Source organism: Ornithorhynchus anatinus, chromosome X1 (assembly GCF_004115215.2).
Source record: "Ornithorhynchus anatinus isolate Pmale09 chromosome X1, mOrnAna1.pri.v4, whole genome shotgun sequence".
In the NCBI taxonomy this organism is placed as follows: domain Eukaryota; kingdom Metazoa; phylum Chordata; class Mammalia; order Monotremata; family Ornithorhynchidae; genus Ornithorhynchus; species Ornithorhynchus anatinus.
Genome location: NC_041749.1, coordinates 17,375,435 through 17,394,262, shown reverse-complemented (window position 1 = coordinate 17,394,262; position 18,828 = coordinate 17,375,435). Strand labels below are relative to the sequence as shown.

Sequence of the window (18,828 nt, the reverse complement as noted above, 5' to 3'; positions counted from 1 at the left end):
AGTTCTGACTCGTAGCCGATGGCCTTCCGCCCGCTAGCCCCTGCCCGGGCTAGGAATGGAATGGACAGGCCTCTGCTTGACTCTTCCCTCCCGTAGCCGAGGCTGGTAGAGGACTGGAAACTCTCCAGCTGCAACTCTGAGAGGGGAGTGTATACGTGTACATATCTATAATTCTATTTATTTATATTAATGCTTGTTTACTTGTTCTGATGTATCTACATCTACATATAGATGCCCGTTTACTTGTTCTGACGTCTGTCTCCCCCCTTCTGGACCGTGAGCCCGTTGTGGGCAGGGATTGTCTCTGTTGATGAATTGTACTTTCCGAGTGGTTAGTTCAGGGCTCTGCACACGGTAAGCACCCAATAAATATGATTGAATGAATAAATGAATGGGCGAGATGACCACAGTAACTGCCACTGCCTATCTGCTATCAAATGATCCCATTTATTAAGTGCTTACTATATGCAGAGCACTGTACTGAGCGCTTGGGAGAGTATCTTCGATCTCAACGTTGGTAAGTCATCCTTTCGGTTAACCACTATCCACTGTTTCATCCGAAGCTAAGGAAGTCAAGCCTAAAGCCATCGCGGGCCGATCCACGGCCGGGGAAGAAATATTCTCTCCCCGGTCTTTAACCGCCTGCCAAGAGTTGATATCTTTCCTTTACAGTCAGAACGAAGCAAAGGCCAGCCGGGTTTTATGCCGTGCTTTCGAGACCTGAGAAAACACTTTCAATCTTCAAAAAATATAGCAGGAGGCATCTGCCTCTGGAGGCTCTCGGCTTTAATATTCCTTTTCCCTTGTAACATGATGAAGCCTTTAATGTCTATCATTTACAAAAAGCTTTTGCTTGAGGATGTCGAGCAGTAAACTATTTATATTGCTTATGGTTTCTGCCTTGGAGTATTTTTCATTCACGTGCCTGGAGACCTCATCCCCTGATAAAATCCCATCACTTGAAGGAATTCCATAAATTAAGATGGATTAGAGAACGAGTAGTTTGAAGATCGCGGAGAAATCGTTGCTCTGACACTTTCAACAATCTTTTCATTTCTCCACTCTGCCGCAAAAAAAATCCCTATCCAGTGGAGCTTTTCCAACCCTGCTGGAATGTTTTAATTTTACGTACCGGGAAACCTTGAAGACGAGTGATGGATTGAAGGAGATAAAGGAGAGGATGATGACCATGCAAATCTTATTTTGTAATCCCCGTTTATGCAGTTCATCCCGGCCGGGATAAGAGAGGAAAGCTGTGGCAGAAGGACGGGATGAAGGGGAAAGAGGTCACCGTTGTTTCCGCCCTGTCCTTTCCCTTTTAGATGTCAGTCAGTCGTATTTTGGGAGCACTTACTATATGCAGAGCACTGTCCTAAGTGGTTGGGGGAGTACAGTATAACAATAAAAAGACATATTCCCTGCCCACAGTGAGTTTACAGTTTAGAGGGAGAGACAGAAATAAATTAAGACATCAATTCTGTGGCAAATTACAGATATCTACATCATTTCTGTGGCGTTCGTTGGGTGTGACATCCGTGAAAGGTGCCTTCTCCCTCTGCCCACCCGTGGTCTCCGCCATGCTCCTCTAATCCCACCCACTCCCGTCCTTCTCCTTCCTTCAACCTCAATGCTGTGCTAGCACGTTGCTCGTGCCGGGGGAGGGAACATGTCTACCAGCTCTGTTGTACTCTCCCGATCGTTTAGTACCGTGCTCTGTACGCAGTAAGGGCTTAATAAATACCTTTGATCCATCGGTCTCTTCAAGAGTTCTTATTACTCAGTCCATCAACCCCACATCCTCCCTCACAACTCATCCCAAAAGCCTATCCTTCTCCATTTGGCCGGCAATTATGATTGTTTTTGTCCGTCCGTCTCCCCCGATTAGACCGTAAGCCCGTCGAAGGGCAGGGGCCGTCTCTATCTGTTACCGATTTGTCCATTCCAAGCGCTCAGTACAGTGCTCTGCACATAGTAAGCGCTCAATAAATACTATTGAATGGTCATTCTGTTTAGTGCCGGTCATATTCCTCTCTCACCAGCAGGCCTTGCTTCTCAGCTTCATTAGGCAAAATATCATCCACGTAATTTGGACCGTATCGGTGGGAAGTAAACAATTCTTTCAAGTTAACTCTTCAATTGCTTGTTTCAGGCTTACGTGTATCCTCTATGTCCAAACTCCTATGGGACTTATATCCTAATCATAGTCTGTTCATTTACCGATTAATAGTCACTTGGTCAGTTTTATCATCTGGGAGTTATACAAGACGAATAGTCTTCCGCCGTACACTGGGTCACTGTGACTGCCGTGTCCGCTTCGAACTATCTTATAATATCAATCGGTGGTATTCATTGAGCACTTACTATGTGCACAGCACTGTACTAAGTGCTTGGGAAGAGTACAGTATAACAGAATGAGCAAAAATGCCCCCTATGAAGTGGATGTCTTGGAAACTGATCCATAAATGATCAATTAGCTCAATCTAGTTGCTTTCCTTCAGGTGTGGTTTTAAATCTTTTCTCTGCATGTGAACTGGGTGTTTCTTCAGCTCTTTAATTGCCGGTGGTTAATTCCTCCCAACTGTCAGAAGCTTTGATGTTTCATCATCGATAATTCGCCCTTCACTGGGGCAGTGAGTCCTGCTTTAACCATTTCCCCCAACTTGAATTTTTCCCTCTTAAGCCCCAACGTTTCCTATCATTTTTAATAGCCAATGTAGCTTCGTTCTAGAATTGACCTAGACTTCAAATTACCCATTTGGAGCAAATGGCTGATCATTTGAGGTTGACTTTGATGTCTTACCTCAAAGCTGTCCCCTTACTTGCTTTACTTAGAGGATTCGTTCCCAAAACTAAGCAAGTCTCCCTGAAATCTGACCTCCTTCATCAGTAGCATCCTTAATCTAACCATAATCAATCGCCCAGTCAGTCAATCGTATTTGTTGAGCGCTTACCGTGTGCAGAGCACTGAAATAATAATAATAATAATAATAATTGTGGTATTTGTTAAGTGCTTACTATGTGCCAGGCACTGTACTAAGCACTGGGATTGACACAAGCAAATCAGGTTCCAACTGAACTGAATCAGGTTCCCTGTCCGCCTTGGAGCGCACAGTCTCAGCGTGGCTCAGCGGAAAGAGCCCGGGCTTGGGAGTCAGAGGTCATGGGTTCGAATCCCGGCTCTTCCACTTGTCAGCTGTGTGACTGTGGGCAAGTCACTTTACTTCTCTGTGCCTCGGTTACCTCATCTGTAAAATGGGGATTAAGATGGTGAGCTTTACGTGGGACAACGTGATTACCCTGTATCTACTCCAGCGCTTAGAACAGTGCTCTGCACACAGTAAGCGCTTAACAAATACCAACATCATTATTATTATTATTTTACAGATGAGGTAACTGAGGCACAGAGAAGTGAAGTGACTCACCTAAGGTCACAGAGCAGACAAGTGGTGGAGCCGGGACTGGAACCTATGACCTTCTGACTCCCAGGCCCGTGCACTTTGCCCTGCTAAGTACTTGGGAGAGTACAAATAACAGAGTTGATCCAGGTAGAAGGGCAGAACGCCTACAGAAAAGATAAAATATGAGAAACAGCATGGCCTACTGCATAGCACATGGACTTTGAAGCCTGAAGGACCAGGGTTCTAATCCTGGCTCTGCCACTTGTCTACTGGGTGACCTTGGACAAGTCACTTCACTTCTCTATGCCTCAGTCCCCTCATCTGGAAAATGGAGATGAAGACTCTGAGCCACATGTGGGACACGGACCGTGTCCAACCTGAATGGCTTCTATCTACCCCAGCGCTTAAGACAGTGCCTCGCACATAGTAATCACTTAACAAATACCATCGTCAACAATAACAACGACCCTGCAGCCCAGTCTTGGCCCCTACCGAATGACGTGGATTCGGGTAGAGGAGCGGTGTGCCCTCGGGTTTAGAGCTGGGTTCTAATCCCAGCTCTGTCTGCTGCGGGACCTTGGGCAAGCCACTTAATGTCTCTGTGCCTAAGTTTCCTCATCTGTAAAGTGGGGATTCAATATCCGATCACCTTCCTGGAGCCGGGTCTCTAACGGTCTCCTCTCTCCCGTCCGCTCCCTTCGCTCTCATCAATCAATCCCATTTACGAGGCCAGAAGCGGTCAGAGGTCTTGACCTCAAGATTCACTAATGCTGGTTCTTCTCGGGTCTCCTGCCGTGTTCTTCGGCCGGGATGAGGAGAAGTGGCAGGGGGGGCTAGCGCTGGTACGGCGGTAATGGTGACTTTTCACTGCTTCGTAACTGCCGGGAAAAAGGGGGAAGGAGGAAGTGGTTTAGTAGGGTGCGGCACGGGCCTGGGAGTCAGAAGGACTTGGGTTTTAATCCTGGTTCCGCCACTTATCAGCTGTGTAACCTTGGGCAAATCACTTAACTTCTTCCTGCTTCGGTCCCCTCATCTGGAAAATGGGGATTAAGACTGTGAGTCCTATGTGGGACAGGGACCGTGTCCCATCCCATTACCTTGTATCTATCCCAGTGCTTAGTACAGTGCCCGGCACGTAGTATTGAATGAATGAGTGTCCGTCCCCTTGATTCTATTTATTGCTATTGTTTTTGTCTGTCTGTCTCCCCCGATTAGACCGTAAACCCGTCAATGGGCAGGGATTGTCTCTATCTGTTGCCGAACTGTACATTCCAAGCGCTTAGGACAGTGCTCTGCGCATAGTAAGCGCTCAATAAATACGACTGAATGAATGAACATAGTAAGGGTTTAATAATAATAATAATAATAATAATAATAATAATGTTGGTATTTGTTAAGGGCTTACTATGTGCAGAGCACTGTTCTAAGCGCCGGGGTAGATACAGGGTCATCAGGTCGTCCCACGTGAGGCTCACGGTTAATCCCCATTTTACAGATGAGGTCACTGAGGCCCAGAGAAGCGAGGTGACTGGCCCACAGTCACACAGCTGACAAGTGGCAGAGCCGGGATTCGAACCCATGACCTCTGACTCCCAAGCCCGGGCTCTTTCCACTGAGCCAAGCTGCTTCTCAGCAGATACCACAATCATTATTATTTTCATTGTTATTATTATTAAGGTGGATTGGGAGAACAGATGCTGGGCTCCTCTCTCCTGCAGGGGTGGAAGTAGAGCCTGATAATAATATGGTATTTATTAAGCACTTACTATGTGCTAGGCACTGTTCTCAGTACTGGGGTGGATACAAGCAAATCAGATTGAACATACTCCCCGTCCCATGTGGGGCTCACAGTCTCAATCCCCATTTTACAAATGAGGTAACTGAGGCTCAGGGAAGCGAAGTGACTCGTCCAAGGGCACGCAGCGGGCAAGTGGCTGAACCAGGATTAGAACCCATGACCTCTGAGTCCCAGGCCTGAGCTCCAGCCACTACGCCATGCTGCTTCTCCCTGATGGGTCCCCTCCTCTCTCGACAGTTCAGAAAGCTCATGAGACTCGGGGCTCAGAGGGTGTAGGGAAGCAGCATGAAACGATCAGAGCGTAGGCCCGTCAAAGGTCAGGGACCGTCTCTATCTGTTGCCGATTTGTACATTCCAAGCGCTTAGTACGGTGCTCTGCACATGGTAAGCGCTCAATAAATACGAATGAATGAATGAATGAATGAAAAAGAAAGAGCCTGGGCCTGCAAGTCGGGACCCGAGTTCTCATCCTAGCTCTGCCGCCTGCCTGCTGAGTGGCCTTGGGCAAGTTACTTAACTTTATTGTGCCTCAGTTTCCTCTTCTCTCTATCGATCACATTTATTGAATGGCTACTAAATGCAAAGCACCATATTCAACGCTTAGGACAGTACAATAGCACAGAATTGGTAATAATAATTGCTCTATTTGTTAAATGCCTACTACGTACCGAGCACTGTTCTCAACACTGGGGAAGATACAAGGTATTCAGGTAGACATGTTCCCTGCCCACAGCGAGCTGACAGTCGCGGAGGGGAGACGGACATTAATATAAATAAACTGAGACGCTTCCCTGTGCCTCAGTGACCTCATCTGTAAAATGGGGATTGAGACTGTGAGCCCCACATGGGACAGGGAGTATGTTCAATCCGATTTGCCTCTATCCACCCCGGTACTTTGATATGAACAGAAGTGCCGGGCCGGGCCGCGGGGCTCGGGGAGGGGTGAATAAAGCGAGCAAATACAAGTTCAAGGATGATGCAGAAGGGGAATGGGAGAAGAGGAAGTGATGATTTAGTCAGGAAAGGCCTCTGGGAGGAAACCCGCCCACCCATTGTCTAAATGCTGCATTTCCCCCATCCCGAAAAGTCTATCCGGCCCCACTGTACTGCTGTTATCTCCATTTTGCCAGTGGAGTGCCGGGAGACCAGAAGCTCATATCCAACGTCACCCAGTTCTTCAGAGAAAGAGGTGGAACTTTTGCTCCTGTCTTCTGCCTCCCTGGGTCAGAGTTCTGTCCACTATTGAGCTTGCCTAACTCCTATTGATTCAAGGTCACAGTTACCCCATTACCTAGAAAAGGCCTTTCCCTGCAACTGCTGTGTAATCTACATTTTGTTCCCAAGTGTGAGCCTCTAGAAAGTCTGAGAGGCACCCGGGCAACCTAAAAGGACTCAGAACCTGCTTCGGTTTCCTTCCCCCTGCACACAAAAGGAGCATTCATTAGGGATTGTAAAATTGTCCCGCTCAGGTCCCTTCAAGACTAGCCGCTCCTAAATGTTTTCCGATGGCGTTTTATCAAGTGTTAGCCCTGATTAGGAAAGCCCGAACCCTCTGGACTTTGCCTATTAAATGTTTAAATACGCTTTTAATTTCTTAGCTACAAAGTGGGCAAATAGTCGCGGTGGCTCTATTTGTGTTTGGTTTGGGAACTCCAAGGAAAGGTTGGAAAAACAAGAAAAATTGCGCGTGGTTATCAGATCTGTGAGTTGAGTTCTGTCACAGAAGTACCTAGGCCCCAAGCTCGGTCGATTTGTGTTTATCGAGTGTCCCCTGTGCGCTACTGGAGGAGACACTTCAACGCAAACCGAGAAGGAAAATATATATTTGTCCTAAATAAGTGATTCTTGAACGTTTTCATCTCTTAGCTCCCTCATGCCCTCCCACCGAGGTCATGATGATGATGGTATTTGTTAAGCGTCTACTCTGTGCCAAGCACTGTTCTAAATGCTGGGTTAGATACAAGGTTATCAGATTGGGTGCAGTCCCTAACTCGCGCGGGCCTCAACGTCTTAACCGCTATTTAACAGATGGAGGCACAGAGCAGTGAAGTGACTTGCCCGAGGTCACGCAGCAGGCACGTGGCAGATCCAGGATTAGAACCCAAGTCCTCCTGGCTCCCGGGACCGTGCTCTATCCACGAGGTCACGCTGCTTCATGGGAGTCAACTCTTCATAAATAGCTTTCGTCAGAAAGTCCACACCCTTCCCCAGCTGGGCAAGAGGTCCGGAGGCTGTGATGATTGTAAGAGGGAAGAAAACATGCAGAAAAACAGGGGAAGCTGTGGTTAAAAAGAAGACTCCGGCATGCAGGAATTGGAATGAACACCAGACACAATAATAATAATAATGTTGGTATTTGTTAAGCGCTTACTATGTGCCGAGCACTGTTCTAAGCGCTGGGGTAGATACGGGGTCATCAGGTCGTCCCACGTGAGGCTCGCGGTTAATCCCCGTTTTCCAGATGAGGGAACTGAGGCACAGAGAAGTGAAGTGACTTACCCACAGTCCCACGGCTGCCCAGTGGCAGAGCCGGGATTCGAACTCCTGACCTCTGACTCCCAAGCCCGGGCTCTTTCCACTGAGCCACGCTGCTTCTCTATAATGGGGGAAAGGGGAAAGGGGAGAAGATTAGAAAGGAAGCAAAATGGGGGGAAGGGTCCAGCGGCGAGGGCCGTCTCTCAACATTTAATAATATCAATAATATCAATTGTCAGATGCTTAATATGTGCCAAGCACTGTCCTAAGCACTAGGGTGTAGACACAAGATAATCAGGTTAGATAGAGTCCTTATCCCACAAGGGAATCCCTCTCTAATAATAATAATAATAATGTTGGTATTTGTTAAGCGCTTACTATGTGCCGAGCACTGTTCTAAGCGCTGGGGGAGACACGGGGGAATCAGGTTGTCCCACATGGGGCTCACAGTCTTAATCCCCATTTTGCAGATGAGGTAACGGAGGCCCAGAGAAGTGAAGTGACTCGCCCACAGTCACACAGCTGACAAGTGGCCGACGCGGGATTCGAACTCATGACCTCTGACTCCAAAGCCCATGCCCTTTCCACTGAGCCACGCTGCTTCTCTAGACTTTATTACTATTATTAATAATAATAATGATGGTATTTTCTAAGCACTTACTATGTGCCTAGCACTGTTCAATGATTGATGTAGTCTGGGACCACCCACTGTGTTATATTGAACTCTCCCCAGCGCTTAGTACAGTGTTCTGCACACAGTAAGTGCTCAGAAAATATGATTGATTGAAATATCAAATTGTTATTGTTATTACTCCCAGGGTCCCTAAATCGGAATCTTTTCCGATTATATACAGTGTTCCGCATACAGTAAGTGCTCAATAAATATGATTGATTGAAATATTAAATCATTATTATTGCTATCATTATTCCCAGGGTCCCTAAATCGGAATCTTTTCCAATTATGCCATCTTCAACCCTTCTATCCACAGCTGGAGAAGCTAAATCTGAGGCAGTTCTGATAGGATGGCTCGGAGAGAAGAGCCCGGGCTCGGGAGTCAGAGGTCATGGGTTCTAATCCTGACTCCACCACTTAGCTGTGTGATTTTGGGGCAAGTCACTTCACTTCTCTGGGCCTCAGTTACGTCATCTGGAAAATGGGGATTAAAAACTGTGAGCCCCATGTGGGACAACCCGATGACCCTGCATCCTCCCAGGGCTTAGCACAGTGCTGTGCGCATAGTAAGCGCTTAACAAATGCCACCATTATTATACGATGAAGTCGTACTAACAAGAGTAGTAATAGTATTTATTCAGCACCTTGTGCAGAACACTGTACACGGGTTGGAATTAGATGCAGGCCCCCTCCTTCAAGGGCGTCACAATCTCTGAATATGAGAGGAGAGAGGACAGGAGGCATTAGTTGCATCGACTGGCTCGGTAAAAACCAGCGCAAAGAAAATCTTTACGCCCCATGTCATCTGAAATCACCATTCAGGCCATCAATCTTCAGAGAACAGTCAATTAAGAAACTCCACCTCCTGCTCTTATTAAGCTAAATCTGGGATGGGAGGAACCCCCGAAAGGCACACAATTGAAGGGCCATAAATTCTGAGTCCATTTCTCGGATGTCCACGTTCCATTTCATGAATTTAATGGCAAAATCCAAAGCAGAGGGGAATACAGGAGTAGACTAGGCAAGTGATTCTGCTGTGTGCATTCCCCTTCACATTTGGAGGAGCACTGGCATTTAGCTCTCTGAGGTTCAGAGGGAGGGAAACCTCCTCACTCTAGGCTCACACCAAACTTGAGAAAACCCGGGATCTTTTTCCTACAAAAGTGTTCAGGACCTGTCACCCTGCTCTTCAGAGAACCCCAGTGGTTGCCCATCCACCTCCACATCAAACAAAAACTCCTCACCGTTGGCTATAAAGAAGTCCGTCAGCTTGCCCCCTCCCAAGCAGTAATAATATTATTATTAGAGAAGCAGCGTGGCTCAGTGGAAAGAGCACGGGCTTCGGAGTCAGAGGTCATGAGTTCGAATCCCGGCTCTGCCACTTGTCAGCTGTGTGACTGTGGGCGAGTCACTTCTCGGTGCCTCAGTTCCCTCATCTGTAAAATGGGGATGAAGACTGTGAGCCCCACGTGGGACAACCCGATTCCCCTGTGTCTACCCCAGCGCTTAGAACAGTGCTCTGCACATAGTAAGCGCTTAACAGATACCAACATTATTATTAACCTCTGCTGCTAACCCCCTCACTGTGCCTCCTTCTCGCCTGTCTCACCACCAACCCCTTGCCCACATCCTGCCTCTGGCCTGGAACACCCTCCCTCCTCTAATTTGACAATCAGTGACTCTCCCCCACTTCAAAGCCTTATTGAAGGCCCATCTCCTCCAAGAGGCCTTCCCAGACTCAGCCCCTCTTTTCCTCATCTCCCCCTCCCTCTGACTTGCTCCCTCTTCTCTTCCCCCCTCCTATCCCCTCAGCACTTATTTACATATTTTATTTTATTTATTTGTATTGATGTCTCTCCCCCACTCCCCGGACTGTAAGCTCACTGTAGGCAGTGAATATGTTTATTGTTGAATTGTATTCTCCCCAACGCTTAGTACTCCGCACACAGTAAGCACTCAACAGATATGAATGAATGAAGGAATGAACCTCTCCCCTGACACCGGAGTCGGTCACTCCGTCAATCATATTTATTGAGTGATTACTGTGTGCAGAGCACTGTATTAAGCTCTTGGGAGACTACCATATAACAATAGACAGACGCGTCGCCTGCCCACGATAAGCTTACCGTCTTCAGGGGGAGACGGGCGTTAACATAAATAAATTACCGATTTATTCATTGTCCACAACCACTGCCCAAGACGCCTCCTTACGTCAAGACGTGATTATATTACTGTCTGTGTCGCCCTCTGGACTGTAAGCTCACTGTGGGCAGGGGACGTGTCTACCGACGCTGTTCTTTTGTACTCTCCCAACTGCTTAGTGCAGAGCTCCGCACACAGAGCTCTCAATAAATACCACTGATTGAGTTCCAGGCAGTAGTGGCCACAGGGATCATGGAAGAATTTCTGTTCATACGTGGCCATGAACGCTGACCCCGAGGATGCCTTGACCGTGAACTACATGTCAGGGCTGGGCCGGAACCCCCTGAGTAGAGTCAGTTCATGTATGTGGGGCGGGGGAGGTGTGGAAGTTTGTATATCCGCTGGTTAAGCTCCGGAGGGGCTTTGCACAAACCATTTCCTCCCTGGCCTCTTTATTGTGGTATTTATAAATGCCACTGATAGTTTATTGTGAAGCATTTAAAATGCAGACAACCGGAGAGAGTTTTTACTTCACAAAATAATCCCGAGGGATGAATAGAAGACCGCTTCCTCTAGACGGAGAGCTTCTTGAGGGCAGGGGACATTTATGCCAACTCTATTATATCGTACTCTCTCAAGTGCTAATACAGTGTTCTCAGTAAAAAATGCTCAATAACTGTGATTGATTGAAAACAGGCATTTCAAAAACTTGCAGATATTTTTTTCAGTCAACATAGAAGCAATGTCTTAGCTAAAGCTTCTTTAGGGATTTCAACAGACCAGTGTTAAAAGGGAGTTAAGACAACTGCCCAGCTTTCTTGGCAGCACCCGGAGCTACCAGTTTCACAACGTAAATCATGATTAACGTGCAGATTAACTCACTTTAGATCCACATAATCCTCTTTTACCATGTTGCTTTAAGATACCACCATCTTTCTACCCCTCCAGGTCAGTTCTATCGTTCCTCTCCGCTTCCTCTGAAGCCGGGACGTATCCTGAACCGAGCTAATTAGTTCCTTCTATCCCGGGCGGACGCCCGGGGGTCTGTTCTTAACAGTCAAGGCAACCTCCCCTCATCTCTTGCAAGAGGAAATTGTCAAGCTCAAAAAAAAAGCTTCTCTTCAGCCATGGGTGAAGTGACCTCAGAAGAGGTAGAAAAGTTCCTGGATTCCAACTTTGTCTTCGCCAAGCAGTACTACGATCGCAGATTTAGAGCCAAGGTCATTTCTGAGCTTTTGGGGCCCAAAGAGACCTCGGTGGATTTCAGTCACTACCACACCTTGACAAGTGCGGAGGAGAGCGAAATTGTCTTTGAACTTCTCCGCGACCTTCAGGAGAACCTGCAAGCTGAGAAATGCATCTTCACCGTCACGAAGAGACTGTGTTTCCTCCTCCACGCGGACCGCATGAGTCTCTTCATGTACCGGACGAGAAATGCCGTCGCCGAGCTGGCTACTAGGTTGTTTAATGTCCACAAGGATGCTGTCCTGGAGGACTGCTTGGTGGCTCCCGATTCTGAGATTGTCTTCCCTCTGGATATGGGAGTGGTCGGCCACGTTGCCCACTCTAAGAAAATCGTGAACGTCCCAAACACAGCTGAGGTATTTCTGATTTCATTCATTCATTCGTACTTACTGAGCGCTTACCGTGTGCAGGGCACAGCACTAAGCGCTTCGAAAGTACAATTCAGCAACAGAGAGAGACGATCCCTGCCCACAGAGGGATCAGTTCTAGGGGAGGGGATGATGGTGTGTGAGGAGAGTGGGGGCAGGTCTTGGCCCTGTTGGGTGTCTCTTTGAGGGTCCTTTCTTCCATCTTGGGGCTAATAATAATAATTATGGTATTTGTTCAGCGCTTACTGTGGTTAATAATAATAATAGCTGTGGCATTTGTTAAGCACTTACTATGTGCCAGGCACTCTTCTAAGCACTGGGGTAGATAAAAATTTGTCAGGTTGGACATAGTCCCACATAGGGTTCACAGTCTTAAACCCCATTTTCCAGATGAGGTAACTGAGGTCCAGAGAAGTGGAGTGACTTGTCCACGGTCACACAGCAGACAAGTGGCAGAGCCGGGATTGGAATCTAGGTCCTTCTGACTCCCAGGACCGTGCTCTATCCGCTACGCCGTGCGAAAGGTGTTCTCTGGGCCCACAGAGCCATCTTTCCGCATGGGTCCTTGCTCCTTTCTCCTCTAGCATCTTTAAGACGATGGCTTTCTGTTGGAGGAAGTGTTGCACTCAAGGAGCGGCAAACCCTGTCTATTCAGTAGCAAAGAGTAGAGGTTAAGCTACGGTCCTAACCAGCTCTGATGTATGTGTTATTTTAGTGGAGCGATTCCGATAACGTTTAGTCAAGGCTCCCACTGTCACGAGGAAATTCATGCTGTTTTAAGATGCTAAAGCTTATCACGTGGTTAGCATTTCTCGAGCTATGGTGCGAGCCTGGTTGATTCACAATCTTTCATAGTTTTCTCTTCTCTCAGTATTCTTCTCTGATTCCTCTTTTGGCACACTGAGGTGCCACAGGAAGCTGAAATTGTCTTGAGTTTCTTGACAAAGACCCCGCTCACTGTCAGCACCAAGTCATTCAGTCAGTCAGTTGTACTTATTGAGTGCTTACCGTGTGCCGACCCCTGTTCCAAGCGCTTGGGAGAGTACAGTATGGTGATATAACGCCCACATTCCCTGGCCACAATGAGCTTACGGTCTAGAGGGGGGAGACAGACAGCAATATAAATAAATAAATGACAGCTATGTACAAAAGTGCTGTGGGGCTGGGAGGGGGGATGAATAAAGAGAGCAAGTCAGGGTGATGCAGAAAGAAGTGGGAGAAGAGGAAAGGAAGGCTTCTTGGAGGAGAAGTGCCTTCAATAAGGCTTTGAAGGAGGGGTTAGTAATTGTCTGTTGGATATGGCCAGAGGCAGGATATAAGCAAGAAGTTGGTGACGAGAAAGATGAGATTGAGGTGCAGTGAGAAGATTAGCATTAGAGGAGTGAAGGGCAGCCCGGTGCAGTTATTTTAAGCTGGAAATCCTGAGGGTGGTAAGAAAGAGAATGGAAATGTGCAGAGGAGCGTCCTTGGCATTCCTAACCAATGAGAGGTGTGGGGAATCTGGTGTCTGCTTATTGAACAATGACTATTTCCCTTCGCATCAGATCTGGAGCACTGGGATGGAGCTTCCATGTACCGGATTCTCCCCTGAACAGCGGTCGGGGGGGAGAATGACTCACACTGGGCTTTGAAAATGGGCTCGGTTTGCAGACATCCTATAATAATGAGGATATCTGTCAAGTGCTTACTGCGTGCCAAGCACTGTCACCTAGCTTATCAGTCACTGGTATTTACGGAGCACTTACTGGGTTCGGAACACCGTACTAAACACATGGGAGAGTACAGTACAGCAGAGTTGGTATGTATGTTTTTAGTAAACCCCTTCTGGGCAGGGAACATGTCAACTAACTCCATTAGATGTACTCTCCCAAACGCTTTGTACGCTGCTCTGCACACAGTAAGTAATAAACACCATTGATTGAATACTTTCTCAGGCAATTAATTGTCCGTTAGCTTTTCCTCACTATGACTTGGAGAGCCCCTCTAGGGTGCAGCTGTGGAGAAGTCACCGCCATCATCTTGAAAAGAATGTATCCCGGTGGAAATGTCAGAAGTGAATGTGTTCTTTTTACGGAATCTGTCAAGTGCTTAGTTTGTGCCCGACACTGCACTGAGCACAAGATAATCCAGTTGAACACGGTCCATGTCCCAGACAGGGTTCACGGTCTTAATCCCTATTTTGCAGATGAGATAACTGAGGCACAGAGAAGTGAAGTGACTGGCCTGAGGCCACACAAATGGCGGAGCCAGGATTAGAACTGTGAGCCCTATGGGGGACAGGGACTGTATCCAACCTGATTAGCTTGTTGATTCTATTTATTGCCATCGTTCTTTTCGGTCCATCACCCCCAATTAGACCGTAAGCCCGTCAAGGGGCAGGGACTGTCTCTATCTGTTACCGATTGGTACATTCTGAGCGCTTAGTACAGTGCTCTGCACATAGTAAGCGCTCAATAAATACCATTGAATGAATGAATATTCCAGCCCTTAATATAGTTCTTGGCACATAGTAAGCACTTAACAAATACCATTAAAAAAACTGAGTATGGGGTGTGTGAAGAAACGCTGTGATTTATATTTTGCAACTTGAGAAGCAGCATGTCCTAGAGGAAACAGCACATTCCTGAGGGTCAGATGACCTAGGTTCTAATCCCAGCTTCACCACCTGTCTGCTGTGTGACCTTAGGCAGGTCTCTTAACTTCTCTGTGTCTCAGTTCCCTCATCTGCAAAATGGGGTATCTGCAATACCTATTCTTAGAGAAGCAGCGCGGCTCAGTGGAAAGAGCCCGGGCTTGGGAGTCAGAGGTCATGGGTTCAAATCCCGGCTCTGCCACTTGGCAGCTGTGTGACTGTGGGCTTCGCTTCTCTGTGCCTCAGTGACCTCATCTGTAAAATGGGGATTAAGACCGTGAGCCTCATGTGGGACAACCTGATTACTCTGAATACCCCAGCGCTTAGAACAGTGCTGTGCAAACAGTAAGCGCTTAACAAATACCAACCTTATTATTATTATTATTCCTCCTACTTAGACGGTGAACCCCATGTGGGATCTGATTACCTTGTATCTCTCCCAGCGCTTAGTTCAGAGTTTGGCACATAGTAAGTGCTTAACAAATACTATTATCATTATTCTCAATGGGAGAAAGTATCCTCTAGACTCTAATGTCATTCTGGGCAGGGAACATGTCTAGTAGTTCAGTTGTATTGTACTCTCCCAGTCCCAGTCAGTCAAAATTATTGAGCTCTTACTGCGCGGAGCACTGTACTAAGTGCTTGTTATACAGTACAGTATAACAATGTAACAGACACATTCCCTGCCCACAACGAGCTTACAGCCTAGAGGGGGAGACAATCATTAATGGCTTAGTGGAAAGAGCCTGGGCTTCCGAGTCAGAGGTCATGGGTTCGACTCCCGGCTCTGCCACTCGTCAGCTGGGTGACTGTGGGCAAGTCACTTCACTTCTCTGTGCCTCAGTGACCTCCTCTGTAAAATGGGGATTAACCGTGAGCCTCACGTGGGACGACCCGATGACCCTGTATCTACCCCAGCGCTTAGAACGGTGCTCGGCACGTAGTAAGCGCTTAACAAATACCGACATTATTATTATTATTCTAAATAAATGCAATTACAGATATGTACGTAAGTGCTGTGGGGCTGGGAGAAGGGAGGAATAAAGGGAGCAAGTCAGGGTGATGCAGAAGGGAGTGGAAGAAAAAGAAAAAAGGGCTTAGTCAGGGAAGGCCTCTTTTCATTCATTCATTCATTCAATAGTATTTATTGAGCGCTTACTATGTGCAGAGCACTGTACTAAGCGCTTGGAATGAACAAGTCGGCAACAGATAGAGACGGTCCCTGCCGTTTGACGGGCTGACGGTCTAATCGGGGGAGACGCTCTTGTCAGATATGAAGAGGGAGGGTATTCTAGGCCAGAGTCAGGAGGTGGTCAGTGGTGAGATAGATGAGCTCGAAGTACAGTGAGAAAGTCGCCATGAGGGGAGCAAAGTGTGTGGGCTGAGTTGGAGTAGGAGAGTAGCTAGGTGAGGTAGAAGGGGGCAAGGTGACTGAGTACTTTAAAACTAAACACCATTAAATGAAGGAGGTTTTTTTTCCTAAATACCTGGATTCTAAAGACAACCCACAGAATAGAACCCAAAAGAATAGAAAAAGTTCCCACTTCCCCTTCGTCTTCCCTCCCGACTCTAAGAATGAAAACACCCCGAGAAATGATGGAAAGACATAGGCTAGAATGAGGGCGAGAAGGAGGAAATGAGAAGAGGGGGATCAAGGAGGTGCTTAACGAATGCCTCAGTTTTGTCTCTTTAGGGGAAATCTTAATTCTAATATTGCTTACAGACGGACACCGCTCAGAAAATAACTAGCTCCGTCGCAAGCACATGTCCTCCTAAAAAACGTTTTGGCAACACTTGCGAAATGAAATCGGACACATGAACCGGATTGAAAGAGCCGACTCAGACCCGTCTTTATGAATTTATCGTGCCCTCTTTGAGACTGTCATTTCCCAGTGGATATCCTTAGTGATAGGCTTGTCTGATCCTTGCCTCCGAATTGAATTGGGACAACGGAGGCTTAACGTAAAGTCTTTACCCTGTAACCAGTTTGCAGCATAATTAGGCAGGGCCACTCTGTTGTTTATTTACTTAGCCATGCCCCCCCGGATCAAAAGAAAAATATTTACCTCATGGCCAGAAAGTTTGAGTAAGGCAGTAGTCAAATCTGAGTCATCATTAGTAGCCCAATTACGTAGAGAAGCAGCGTGGCTCAGTGGAAAGAGCGCGGGCTTGGGAGTCAGAGCTCACGGGTTCTGATCCCAGCTCTGCCGCTAGTCAGCTGTGTGACCTTGGGCAAGTCGCTTGACTTCTCTGTACCTCAGTTAGCTCATCTGTCAAATGGGGATTAAAACTGGGAGCCCCACGTGGGGCAACCTGATCACCTTGTATCCCCCAGCGCTTAGAACAGTACTTTGCACATAGTAAGTGCTTGACAAATGCCACAATTTTTATTTCCTAGAAGTTAGTATTATTTGTTAAGCGCTTACTATGTGCCGAGCACTGTTCTAAGCGCTGGGGTAGACATAGGGGAATCAGGTTGCCCCACGAGGGGCTCACAGTCTTAATCCCCATTTTACAGATGAGGGAACTGAGGCACAGAGAAGTGAAGTGACTTGCCCACAGTCACACAGCCGACAAGTGGCAGAGCTGGGATTCGAACTCGTGAGCCCTGACTCCAAAGCCCGTGCTCTTTCCATTGAGCCACGCTGCTTCTCCGCAGTATTAAAGTTTGGATCTTGAGAATCTTGAACCTAAGCCCTTCAGGAGAACCCATGAGAAGCAGAATGACCTAACGGATAAAGCATGGGCCTGGGCGTCATAAGACCTGGGTTCTAATCCCAGCTCCACCATTTGTCTTCTGTGTGACCTTGGGCAACTCTTGTAACCTCAGTTCCCTCATTTGTAAAATGGGGATAAAATACCTCTTAGTGGAAAGAGCATGGGCTTGGGAATCAGAGGTCACGGGTTTGAATCCCGGCTCTGCCACTTGGCAGCTGTGTGACTGTGGGCAAGTCACTTAACTTCTCTGGGCCTCAGTTCTCTCATCTGTAAAATGAGGATGCAGACTGCGAGCCTCACGTGGGACAACCCGATCACCCTGTATCTCCCCCAGCGCTTAGAACGGTGCTCTGCACATAGTAAGCACTTAACCAATACCAACATTATTATTATTACTGTGAATCCCACCCATCTGGGACAGAGACCGATTCTGACCTGGTTATCTTGTATTTATCTCAGAGCTTAGTATAGTCTTAGTAACTGCTTAAAATATCATCATCGTCATCCTAATGAGAATTAACAGCAGTGATGTGGGAACTGGGGGAAAGCACAGCAGCTTTGCCGGGAAAGAGTCACTTGCACTTCTCCTCTACAGTATCGCCAAGATCCGCCCTTTCCTCTCCACCCAAACGGCTACCTTACTATTACGGGCTCTCGTTATATCCCGGCTAGACTACCGTGTCGGCCTTCTCTCTGACCTCCCTTCCTCCTCTCTCGCCCCGCTCCGGTCTATTCTTCACTCCGCTGCCCGGCTCATCTTCCCGCAGAAACGATCTGGGCGTGTCACTCCCCTTCTTAAACAACTCCAGCGGTTGCCTATCGACCTCCGCTCCAAACAAAAACTCCTCACTCTAGGCTTCGAGGCTCTCCATCACCTTGCCCCTTCCTACCTCTCCTCCCTTCTCTCTTTCTACCACCCACCCCGCACGCTCCGCTCCTCCGCCGCCCACCTCCTCGCCGTCCCTCGGTCTCGCCCATCCCGCCGTCGACCCCCGGGCCACTTCCTCCTCCGGTCCCAGAACGCCCTCCCTCCTCACCTCCGCCAAACCGATTCTCTTCCCCTCTTCAAAACCCTACTTAAAACTCACCTCCTCCGAGAGGCCTTCCCAGACTGAGCTCCTCTTCCCCCTCTACTCCCTCTGCCATCCCCCCTTTACCTCTCCGCAGCTAAAGCCTCATTTTCCCCTTTTCCCTCTGCTCCTCCACCTCACCTTTCCCATCCCCACGGCACTGTACTCGTCCGCTCGACTGTATAGATTTTCGTTACCCTATTTATTTTGTTAATGAATTGTACATCGCCTCGATTCTATTTAGTCGCCATCGGTTTTTACGAGATGTTCTACCCCTCGACGCTGTTTATCGCCATCGTTCTCGTCCGT

The 18,828-nt window shown here is 47.7% G+C and overlaps 1 protein-coding gene across 2 annotated transcripts in view; it reads left to right on the top strand.

Annotated features, from left to right (window-relative positions):
- The first annotated feature begins 11,613 nt into the window (after window positions 1-11,613).
- PDE6A (phosphodiesterase 6A) overlaps window positions 11,614-18,828 on the top strand; it is a 55,652-nt gene continuing 48,437 nt past the window's right edge. For both annotated transcript variants that reach the window (XM_029051433.2, XM_001506033.3), the window contains exon 1: window positions 11,614-12,087. In XM_029051433.2, coding sequence (XP_028907266.1) covers window positions 11,614-12,087 — 474 coding nt within the window. The remainder of the gene's footprint in view (window positions 12,088-18,828) is intronic.